At 40.1% G+C, this 12,815-nt stretch overlaps 1 protein-coding gene across 1 annotated transcript in view; it reads left to right on the top strand.

The window, feature by feature from the left end:
• The window catches only part of MAP2K5 (mitogen-activated protein kinase kinase 5), a 256,439-nt gene that overhangs the window by 158,853 nt on the left and 84,771 nt on the right, over positions 1-12,815 (top strand). Inside the window, exon 17 of the mRNA XM_044231754.1 lies at positions 12,026-12,055. Coding sequence (XP_044087689.1) covers positions 12,026-12,055 — 30 coding nt within the window. The remainder of the gene's footprint in view (positions 1-12,025; positions 12,056-12,815) is intronic.

Here is a 12,815-nt window from a genome sequence, read left to right as displayed (position 1 = left end):
GTGGTCTGGAGTTCTGTCATGGGCCTCCTTCCCTTCCGTTGAAGAATGTTGAGAAAAAGAGCATGTAACAGTATCCGTCACTCATTCCCCTGCTCCTACTCCCCCTTCTGTAATTCTCTCTTCAGTTAATATTTCCATTGTCATTTTTAAAATCTGAAACATTCTGCAACTTACTACAAAAAGGAGCTGTTAAAATGACCTTTGGGAGATGATGGATTGACTAGTTCGGTCGGCTGCAAGGTTTGTGAAGGGATCCAGCTGTCTCAGATTACCATGCCTAAATGTGCATTTTCCAAGGTTGTCAGTGATCACAGTGAATGTGCAAATGGCAGACGAAGTGAGTGTTTCCCACTGAATGAGGCATTGTGGAGCTCGCTTTGTGCTCAGAGCTGTCTGAACAACCGTGAGATTGACAAAACAAGATGGAACAGGTGCTAGCAGTCCCAGCTAAGTGTTTTATTATTTTGATGGATTTCAGACTGATTTTCAAGTTTTTCTGACAGCACATGTCCACAAACACACACAATTTGGACTTTTAAAAAAGCATTAAGTCAACAAAGTCTTCATGTGAAGAATAAATAAAAAGAAGACAAAGCAAGCATTTGACAACCAATATTCAGATGTTTGAAGGATTGTCAGTGGAAAAGAGGGAAGTGGGTGTTCAGTGACTGGCAGGCTGAACTTTCTGAAGCTAAAGTGACCAAAAAAAAAAAAGTCCATGGTTTTCTATTCAATATAAGGGAGAAAATTCTAATGGGATCCCTAAATCCATCCTACTCCACAGCGGTATCGTCCCCTTTACGAATAAAAATGCCCCGTTTACCTAGTAACTGAATAACCACATGCCATGTCTTAAGTTTTTGTTTTGCCTCTCAAGAAAAAATGCTTTGTAGAAAAAACAGGGATGAGGTTAGATAAGATGTAGTCATTTATTCATTAATCACTCAAAATTTTTATTGAGTGTCTAATATATGTCAAGCACCTTGCTAGTCACTGGGAATATGGCTGTGAATGAAACTGACAAAATCCCTTCATGGAGCCTACATTTTCAAGAAGGTATTTGACAACAGCAAGTCATTAGACGGAAACAAACATCGTTGTATGATAGGAGTAACTGAGTGGTGTGGTGTTTAAGTTAAGATACCTTAAATTGAGATCTGAAAGATAAGGGGCCAGTCTCCTAGTGACTTCTGTCACTTCTAAATTCTGTGAGTGATAATTTGGGGAACCATGGCCACTCCCTTGAGATGTCCAGTGGTGAAAACCACTGATCCTACAGTTCTGTCAACACTGAAATCCAGTGACCTGGAAGTCACTTTAAAAATCCCCTTCAAGCTCCTACAGACTGTCGCACATACTTTGATTCTGAACTGGCAAATACAAACTTGAACATTTTTATAGCATGTATTTAGACAGTTCTTTTATAAACCTTATCTTGTACTTAGAGATTAGAGTGTTTTTTTTTTTTAATTTTTAAAAATTTTACTTATTTGAGACAGAATGAGGGGGCTAGAAGGAGAGAGAGAAGCAGACTCCCCTCTGAGTGGGGAGCCCGATGTGGGACTCAATCCCAGGACCCTGAGATTCTGACCTGACCCGAAGGCAGAGGCCTAACTGACTGAGCCACCCAGGCATCCCTAGAATGTTTTTTAGTAGGAGAGTGTCTTCAGAACTTGTTAAACCAGATCCCTCCCCTCCTCATACCAGTGAGGAAAGGGGGGGGGGCAGAGGAGGGAGGGGACGTGCCCAAAGTGACAGCAAACAAGCCAGTCCTGTGCAGAAGAGGACTAGAATTGAGGACTTCTGATGTCAAGTCTGGTGCTCTGTCCTCTTTTTGCAGCTGTTGACATCTTCTTGCTCGGTGTCATTCTCACAACAAGGGTGATAGCAGAACACTTTGCATGTACCTAACACTTAACAAAATCGGTTGATATTCATTACCCCAGTTAGGCTCCCCTACACCGTGATGGGAAATGACTGAAAAATCAGTGATTTGAGGCACCCCAAGATTGTTCCACCATATAAACATCAAAGCTCCCATTTTGCAAGTAAGGAAACAGATCCAGATAAATTAAAGGACTTTTTAAGAAAGGTGAAGGGACTAGACCAGACATCAGCAGTCAGGTTCCCTGACTGCCACTTCCGTTATGCTGTAGAGAATAAGTAGTTTTGGAAGAGAAGAGAGAAATGGTAAACATAAACGAGCAGGAAATTAGATAAAGGAAAAGACTGGTTTATCATGATTCTGCTTGTCTGTCAAAACTGCTTTTCCCAGGCTTACTACAGCTGCTTCAGTATTCCATATTTCATATTTCATATTCCATATTCCATAGTTCAGAGTGTACATGTATCACTGGTCTTTAGAAACCAGAGCCTAGTGTATTTCCTTTTGTTGTTGTTGCTGAAGAGTTTATTTATTTATTTGACAGAGAGAGCACAAGCAGGGGGAGTAGCAGACAGAGGGAGAGGGAGAAGCAGACCCCCTAGTGAACAGAGAGCCTGACATCAGGCTCCATCCAGGACCATGGGATCATGACCTGAGCTGGAGGCAGACGCTTAACTGACTGAGCCACCCAGGCGCCTCTTAGTTTATGTTTCTAAAGAAATACAAAAATTAACCTATTCTCCAATGTGTCTGCTCTGTTAGGAAGTGGATAGGTGAGAACTGCATCTAATCAGTAAATATTTATGTAGCGCTCTTCTGCATTGGCAGTAAGGATACCAACTTTGCCCTCAGGAGCTCCTCAACTAGTAGGTAGAAAGGTAAATAAAAGTGAAACGGAAGTGCATAGCGCTGGGCAGGTGAGAGGGAGGGCTGACGTCTATGTCAAGGAAAGCATTTCAGTTATCTATTGCTCTTAATCACACACCCAACGTTAGTGGCTTAACATCACAACCCTTTATTTACTCAGGATCCTGCAGGTTAAGAATCTCAGGGCTCAGCCATTAGATGTGGCATATGCGGAGCCCTCCAGTGTGAGGGTGTAGCCAGATGGTGGTTACGAATGGAGGATCCAAGATGACTTCACCTGCACGCAAGGCACTTTGGTGGGAGTGGCTGCTCCATCTCTCTCTCTATCTTAGGAGCAGCATATAGGTCACTACCTGATCACTACCTGATGATGACTCCTGTGGCTTTGAAATGTCTAGAAATAGAAGTGTAGAGTTGCTTGAACCAGTGGACTCTACCCCAGCACTGATGTTTTCTCAGGTACTCACATCTGCATGAATCCACTGACCAGTTTAGAAATGGAGGAATACCCCCCTCAATGCCCCCCATACCCAGAGCTAGGTCTGCAGGGATTGTTACCATGATTGAAGCTGTGTACTTTTAGAGGACACAGGTCAGCATGATACTAATGTATTGAAAGGGTGTCATTTCTTAATTCTCACTGTGAAGATTAAAATGATTATTGAATTAAGTACGCAAGATGGATTGGAAGACCGTTAACTCCAGTCTCTTTCCTTTCTTGCAACCCCTAAGCCTTTAATAAGAAGTAAGCCATTTAAATTAATCATAATGCTTAAATATGTGAAAGTGATTATTCTAAGCACTGATGTGAAGAGGGCCTTGTGAGTTAAGACTCTCAACCCATAATACTGAAGTTTGTATACTATGTTCATTAAAGTAGTGCAGCACAGAGGGACACCTGGGTGGCCCAGTCAGTTAAGCATCTGACTCTTGATCTCAGCTCAGGTCTCGATCTCAGGGTGGTGAGTTCAAGCTCCGCACTGGGCTCCATGCTGGGCGGGCATGGGGGCCACATTTTAAAAAAAGAAAAAAGAAAAAAAGTATTAGAGCATAGAAACAACTAACATGCACTGCCAGGTTGGGTAGGCTCTAGAAGACCTCACCATCAGAGGATTTACAATAATCAACAAATGCTTTTTGTCAGCCAACTGCAAAATACCATTTCTGGTGTCATGGAGAACACAAAAGTATATGACTTAAGAGTCTGCCCTCAAACAAAATTTAAAATTTTCCAGGCCTTGGAGACAGGAAGATGCAGGACAGTAGGAAATGTCACCAGGAAGGGTGTGCTTCACTGGCCAGTGAATGGTAGGGGACAGAGAATGATAGGAAGTTGTCATCAAACTTTTGTTTGAAGAGGAGGAGTAACTTGGGCCAAGCCCTGCAAGGATAGGTAACCTGGAATTCCATCTGTCCATCTGTTGTTACATCATCTTAGAATCCAGATAGAGAAACTACCTCCAGTATTGCATTTTGAGTTGTGCAAAAATTTGAAGTTCATTTCTTCTATTATAAAAGTAAATCATTTGCTTTCATCCGTCAGGACTGAATGTTATCTCTTCTTAATGTGGAGTTTCTCACTGAATTTCCTTTCAGTGCACAGAACACCATCAAAAGAGACCTTTACAATTGCTTCTCACTGACTTTTAGAGATTTATATACCCAGATTTTCGAATTACCTCTCTGAGGTAGAGAGACCCATGGAAATCAGCTTGGGGCAATAAGAGTGTCTTCAAAGCTACAAAAGTGGGTCTCTTAAAATAGAGAGGGTTTGTTTTCCTTTTTTAAAAAAAGTCAGCTGCTTCATATTTACTATGGCCTACTTGAAATTATATATTGCATTTAAACTGTAGTATTTGTGCAAAAAACTATTCAAAGTTTTTGCTCTAATGTAGTATAGACAGATTGATAGATATGTACACACTCACGTACAAACACACACAGTCTGAAAGAAAACGACGCAAGAGAAGTAGCATTATGGGAGAGGAAGGAGAATTTATGTGTTGGGACAGCAGGGTTAGAAGGACCGAGCAACGTTTAAAGATTCCAAACAATAGCATTTAGCATGAAATCTACTTTTTATCATCCTTACCCAGCCATCAGAATGAAGAAAGACAGTGTCCAGCTGTAGCAGTGGTCGGGTAGCAGGAGAATTAGAAGTAAAGGTACTAGTGCCCGAGGGGTGGGTCATGAATTAATAATTGCTGTGTGGCGGATGAGCCCGTCAGAAGCGCTGGAAATGAGGACGTTGCCTTGCAGAGCGCTATCAATCACTCAGTGACCATAACTTCCAGTAATTAGTGTATTTTATGGGCCTTTGCTTCAGTGGCTCGAAAGCACATATGCTCCAGTCACAGCTAAACTTTGCCGGAGTAATATTCCAGGATGATTTATCCTCCTGCTGCGCTGGGATATACCCCTATATTAGGTGAAGATTGTGAACTAAGCTGCAATAAAGTGTAAGTTTAGGTACAGTTTGCCCAGGTTGAGACCTCCATGTATCATGCTTTTCAGCATCCGCGGTTAGGCTACAGCAAGCCATCATTTTTAACCGTGAAACAAATAAAGCAATTAATGGAACAGCATTAGGATATTGTACTTGTGAATTACTGTTGCCCTCTCCCCATTTAAGTGTCCACTGTAATAAGCCCATTTCTAATTAAAAAAAAAAAAAAAACACCACACACTATTGGAAACATTTATTTGTAATGCTGTCTTTTCTCCACTATTATTAGTAATCTGTGGGATAGGATGCAGGACTTTCCAAATGATGGAGAAGGACTTGATTTATTTCTTTGTGTTACGGCGTTTGGCCTCCATGAGTTAAAATAAATGTACTTTTCATCCGTGGACTCTAGTGAGGACAAGTAGTTCTTTTTTAAATACTGGTACATGTTAAGAAGCACTCCTGATGGGAACCTCACATTTAGGCTCTTTCGACACAAAGAAAGCATGTTATTTGCGAGCTCTCTGGAGCACTTGGCACTTCTGTACAGCTGTAATGAGTTATTTGTCGTGGTTCATCCACTCCACTGGAAGTCTCCAAGGCCTTTGCAGACAGGGTCCTTTGCCATTGCCAAAAACATCTGTAGAGCCCACAGTTCTTAGTGATTTAACAAGCTTTGCCACCAACCTGCGGTATGACCTTGGGCAAATTAATTAAGCTTCTGGTGCCTCCATTGGGCCATAATTCTGTTTGTGTTAAGGAAATCCTTAGAGTTTATAGGAAAGTGTTATGTGAAAAGTATAAATTGAATAGGGAAGAGATATGCACAGTCCACTCTATCCATTGTGGAGGGAAATGTTTTCACACCACTTTTAATGATGATGTCTGTGAATTTCCTTTCAATAGACACCAGTGGTGAGCTCATTTCTCCAAGCCGGGGTAGAAAGGTATACTTAGTTCGGTGCTTTCATTACATTTATTATCCCATCTTTAATTTGCAATATATTATAGTATCACACAAGTTAAAACAATAACAGTAAAACAAACTAATTGTCTTTAATTAAAGTGAATTAGGTTTTGATTTTAATCTATTTGATATAGTGAGAACTGATAACGTGGAGGGTCCCTCCGGTTATTAGGGCATATTTCTGTTGGGCCTGATGGTGTTAGTAATAACCCTCTTCCTCATAGTTCTAGACACGAACAAATATGTCACTTCATCAGTCTCTGTTACTCGCACTTATGCCCCTCCGCAGGGGTCGCAGATTCCACAAGTTATCAGCTAATGGCGTTATACATTAAAAATTGAAGCTTTCCTCACTCCGAGGCCTTTCAAGGCTTTGTTCTTAAGCCCTAGACACTTTGGAGTGCAGCTGCAAACTATAGGCAGAAGATTAAATTAATTTGTAACTCTTTTTTTTTTTTTTTTTTTTTGGTCCTGCATTACTAAATCCTCCGCATTTAATTGAAACCCTACTTCAAGACGCTTTGTGTTTCTGTGTTCTTTGTTGTCAGTTTAACCTCCAAAGCACTTTAACACTGGTAAATTGCTGTTATATCCTTTGGATTGTTTTTAAACCATTTTGTAGGAGGATAGTGAAATTGATACATGGGAAGAAAAGTAAAATCTTAGGGTAGATCTTGAGGTATTTAATATTTATTATGGTTCTGCACCAGCATAGTTTCAGATGATTTAAACTCTCTCTCTAGGACTGTGTAAATTGGTGTGGGATGAAATCTCACCTAGGGAATTTTATGTAATCCAGTAGTTAAGTCTGATTTTTTAAAGTTTCCCTGTGTCTGAATGTTCCAAAGTGGCTGCTGCATTTCTATAAAATGAAGGTTTAACTGCAGTGTACAATCTAAATGCAAGATCCTTAGATGGAAATTTAATTGTGTAAAATGTACACAAGGTAATTAAGAACAAATTTTAGAACATTTCAGACTATAAAGTCCTCCTTCGGCTAGATCATGAGCTATATTGAAAATGCTTATTTTCAATTTGCAGTTATGCTGAGAAACATAGAATATGTCTAAATTAAGAATTCAAGAAAATCCAGGGCTCTTCAGTATAACTGTAAATTTGAAACTACTCACAAATTGTTGATATTGTAAGAAACCTGATTCACCAGAACATTTTGAATTTGTTTTCCCCACTTGCTTTCTTGCTATAATGTATTTTTTCTCTTTATCATTTGTGACTTCATGACCATAATTATTCATGTTACCAACAGAAGCCATTTTTGCTGCTTTGTAAATAAATACCTTCTTTCTCTTAAAATACAGATGTTTCCATCATCCAGTGGCTATGCATTTGGCAGTCATTAGGATCACACCCCCACACCCGTATTTGTTATTTAAATTAAAAATCCAGCATATTCAAATGCTGCTAACTCAGGAGTATTTCATAGATTATGATTGGACAAATCAAAGATCCATAAGGTGACACCAAGGAACAGTTTCAGTTTTACAGGGAGATGTTAGTGGTTTACTGTCATTGAAATATATTCCCAATGGTGAATGTTTTCAGAGCATTCTTTCTCTGTTTTTTCCATAGGGAATTTCCCACAACAAACAGAGTATTTAGCAGTTTGCTGAATCTTAAATATTTGGAATTAAAGTGTGCTTTTTTTAATCTAACATTAAATAGACTCCTCTCCCTCCCCCATCTCCACCTACACCCCTACCCCCCAAAATAAATAAGGCTTTTCCAAATCTTTTGCAGCACTGACCGCTCCCCTCCTGGGAATGAAAAGGATGTGAGAGTCATTTGATGAATTGCTGGCGCTTACGTGCATCCACATTTTTCAATATACTTTTTTTTTTCTAACTGGACTTAAGCTGCCTATATCTAAATGCTTCTTTTGTAAAGATGATAAAGAGAGCAAAGATTTCTATTGGCTTAGTCCTAATCTGTTTGCTTTGTTGTAATTCTTTTTTTCCCCTCCTTTCCTTTAACTGTTAACCTATTTATAAATCTAAATCTACATACAAAGGTCATTGGTTGGCTGAACTTAAACCATTTTACTCAGTAAATTTAATTAAGAAAATACAGTGCAACTCATAAGCAAATGAGTTTTTTCCTAGTTTTAAACCAAACCACCCTCTTGAGTGCTGATTGCCTTGCCCGACCCCTGGTGATACAGAAACAGGCAAAATTAAAAAGGACATTAAAGCTTCATTAAATCTGAAACACATTTAGTACAGTGACATATCTGCAGGCCATTTCAGAGAAGATTACATACTCTCTTTTGTAAGTTTCCTAATTTATAATACCTTGACAATAAAAACTGGGGAAATGCAAGTAGATTAATAGACCAGTAGGGGTAAAAGATACAGAATGGCCCCAGGTCCGTCTGTCTCTGAAATAGTCACTCGTAGCATATGTGATCCCTCTTCCTCATAAGGGTTCCGTGTTTTTTTTGACTTTTGACAGCCTCACGAGGAACCTGTTCTTCACACAGCCATATCTGCTAAAAGACCTTTTCCTTTCTTACCTTCTCCTAATTGAACTTGATAAAAGGGGTCTAGGGCCTGGCTATGTATTTCCTTCTATTTTGCCACAAGACAAATAGTGGGGAACAGAAACACCACAGTTGGTTTAACCTCGAAGGACACGACATACACGGAAGGCAGCTTTCTCTCCTGGGGCCTTCAAACGACTGCTTTTGGTACCGGCCTAATGGTGCCACTGCCAGTTTGCACTGGAGCAAAATTGGAATCCTCGGCCTGCTACTGGAGCAGCACGGTGGTGACAGGCTGCAAGAGAGGAAATGATGGTTGTACCACTCTGGTCAAGGACAAGGAGCCATTCTCTGTCCTCTGGCTCCAGAGAGGTCAGAGCTGCAAGGTGCGTGAGCGCAGTTCTCCCAGGAATGTAGTTGACAGGACTGAAATTTCGTAGGATGTCAGAGACGTACACACAAAGCAAAGCCAGTCCCAGGAATGATGAGTTCACCGGTTCAAGCACTGCCAGCCACCTGTTTCCAAGCAGACGGGTGTGGAGAGGCTCCCACCTGAGCAGCCTGCACTGAATTGTCTCTCTGTGTGCATGGTGGTGTCTTATAGGGTAAATGAATGATAGCGGTCCTCCTTATTACATCGTGCCAGTTATGACAGAGGGCATCAAGTAGCTGAGTGCACGTTCCCAAGTTGACTGTAGCCTGGCCTTGCCAGAGAACAATAATGACTTGAGAATTTGAGACTTTGTGTTCAAGTGGAAAGAATTTGTATTTTTCATTTTAGGCCACTTCTTTTTAAGCCTTCCGTTTATCATTGCTTATCATTGTCCTTTAACGAAAACCAGCATCCCATATTGGTACCGGCCGGCCTAATTTAGATTTCAACTCTGTGTGTTGTGGGCCAGTTCTGCTGGTAAGCCATGTGGACAGATTCTTCCACCATTCTCAGTGACACATTAACCATGTACCCGAGTGAGTGACACAGTGCTTATGGAATGGCTTGAGATAAAATACTCTAAGTGTTGTCTACTCGTCATTACGTTATTAGCTTTTTTAGATGAGAGATCCTCCTCTTGGTAGTTTGATAATTCCAAATGGAAGGATATGCAAAACCTGCCATCCACAGGTGAGTGTGATGACAGGTGACAGGTTTCCTTGAGCTATCACTGCCTGTCAGGTCAAGACATCTTGTCCAAATGCTTTGCCTACGATTACTGCCATAGTAGACCACAGCTCCCCCTAAATCAATGTGCGCACTCTCATTGGCCAAAAACACACTGATTAACAAAATATAAGGCAAATGGATGGCCTATATTGGGTAAGATTAGAGTAGGGGGAGTGGAGAGCGGCGTCTCCCCCCTTTCTAATTTAAAACAGTATATAGGGGCACCTGGGTGGCTCCATCGGTTAAATGGCTGCCTTCAGCTCAGGTCATGATCCTAGGGTCCTAGGATCGAGCCCTGCATCAGGCTTCCTGCTTGGCAGAGAGTCTGCTTCTCCCTCCCCCTCTGCTACTCTGCTACTACTCCCCTTGATTGTGCGCTCTCTCTCACTCTCTGTCAGATAAATAAAATCTTTTCAAAAGCAGTATGTAGACGAGAAGCATAATCACACAAACCCGAAGGGGGATTTGATTAACTTCCACACTCTCTCTCCATCGTGCCATCTTGAAATGTTTTTGCTATCTATACTGTATACTAATCCCTTGATTAATGATATTTACTAAGTGAAATAATGGTTGTACAACTTTATGTCTTGAAAATCGATGAACTCTGAGCATATAAGAATGAGTGCAAGGTAATGAAACTGACTAGGCATTGCAGAACACACACACACACACACACACACACAAACACACACATATAAATATACATCCAAATGAGTGTTGGCCTTTTCAAAGCGGTCACCTTACAAGATCGTATGGTTTATTCCTGTTACATTGCTCTTGCTCAGACTGGTTTTAGATCTTTGAAAATTAACCTCAGCATCTTCATGTCTGTTCTTACTAAGGGACAAAATATTTATTCTTTGAAGGTGGCTTTGGGTTTTGATAATACCCACAGGCCATTTAAACCTTAGTCAACAAATAATTCACATGATCAAAAAGCTGATGGGGTATAATTTTAAGTCCAAGATAAAATACAGTTCTAATAAAATGAAGTAAGTGTTCTTTTGTTCTTTGAAATGATTCTAAATACAATTCCAAAAGAGCTCGATAATGTTTCTGTAGTGTCCTTGTTTTTCAGATAAATGCATAACTTCTCAAGATGTAGAAAAGCAATGTAAAACTATGGAAAGAACGCTGGATTAAGTTGCAAGTCTTAGAGTCAGGCCCCAGGCTTCTCCTGATTAACTGTGTGGGAAACTCTTCAGTGGAACTTTTGGGTTCTAATCTGTGAAGTGGGTTGTTGCTCTCTTGGATTCATTCCAGCTTCAAAGTTCCCTGATACAGTGATTCTACTTTGAAAGGAGTTACAAGTACATAGAAAGGATTTCAGGCCTGAGGGTGGGCCACATTATGAAGTTGCAAAACTTTGCCACTATTTTCTTTAACTATGTTATAGTATATTTGGTCAGTTTTCTCTTATTACTTTATATCAACTCTATTCCTGGTTGAATCATTGTGTTTTTACACATGAGAATTCCAAGACCAAAATTAAGTGACTGGCCTAGAAACACATGCAACAAGAAAAAAATTGGGAACGCTCTATAGATTCATGGTCCCAGTTTCCTACCTACACTGCTATGTAGTTCCAACTTCGCAGCCTTGAAATGGACACTTCCCTACTAGTGGTAGGTCTTCTTTTCCTGTGGATAGAAAATGAACAAAAAAACTAATACATTGATGAAAATAGTGGCAAAATTCTCTATTTCATAATAGAGAAATTCTCTATTTCATAATAGTGTGTGCCATTCCCCATTTCCTACAACACTTCCTGTGTACTTGTTACTAAAAACTCTACAGAACCGTGAGCTGGGAACAATAAGGTGTTTCCATCGTACAGGAGGAAAAGCCTGTGGTCTCCTCCGGTTTTGTATCTCTGTCTAGATGAAAACTGTCGCATACAGGTCAATATGTGAATAATGCCCGTAGAGCCGGTACTGTTCCTAAGAGAAACCACATAATCGCAATGTTCAGTTGTGAAAATTAGAATATTTTATTAAGGATGCAACAATGCCCTTTAAAAATGTCCATTCTAAATACAACTTTTAAGGTAATTACAGCAGTAGTTTAGTTTCTGCATCCAGGGTTGTGAGCTTTTTATAGTTGCTGGGTGTAGTTCTGAAACGGAGTATTTGTCTGTCTTAAGGAGATCTGCCCTGCATGCAAATCTATAACTAGACAAATATTATTTCCTTTCCCAGCTTGCTCTTGGGAGGTTTCCATATCCTCAGGTAAGATTGTTCATTACTGCCGTTTGCCACTGTGACATTCATTCCTATGTATGAAGGTGCAGGGAACAATTGTGAACATTTGAGCCACATACAAATAAATCTGTCCTGTTAAATTGAAAAGTGATATCTTAAAGGAGTCATTTAGAAGTCTCTATTGATTTTTGATTTTTTTAAACTCCAGATTTTTTTTCCTCTTTGTTAAAGGTTGAAAGGCATCATCGTGCTCTTCCTTTGTGTGACATTGGTGATGTTTTGCCTTATCCTAGCCCCGTGCCATGTGCTCACACTGAGGTTAGAGGAGAGGCACAGCCTTTTCTTGATACACTGTTTGAGCTTTTGGTTTCAGTTAAAATTATTTCAATTAAAGGGTTGAGATGAAGGGTGAAAATACCTGATCTGGATCATCACTTTTACTAAACAAATAGGCCCCAATTTTATGGGGGTGTGATACCGAACATACTGTTTTTTTTAAAAAAATTGCCACTTCCTGTCCACATTTGTAAGAAAACAAACTGTCCATTATATTACCATTGTTGATGACAATCTTTATAATTTCTTTAAGATTTTTATGTAGGAGGGTGCTAGCACTTAAAATATAAAGCTGTTTCGTGGTTGGAAAATGATTCCCTTGTGTGTGCCGGGCGAAATAAGTGAAATGTCTAGAAGGATGAAAAATGCACGGATTGACTGTTTTCCTCTGGTTGGTGCTCACTGTTTTTCTGGCATCTTGGTCTGTACAGGCCAAAGTGCCTGGAGGCAT

Source organism: Neovison vison, chromosome 13 (assembly GCF_020171115.1).
Source record: "Neovison vison isolate M4711 chromosome 13, ASM_NN_V1, whole genome shotgun sequence".
NCBI classification, from domain to species: domain Eukaryota; kingdom Metazoa; phylum Chordata; class Mammalia; order Carnivora; family Mustelidae; genus Neogale; species Neogale vison.
Note: the sequence above shows the minus strand (reverse complement) of the source record. Positions and strands in the feature narration are given on the sequence as shown.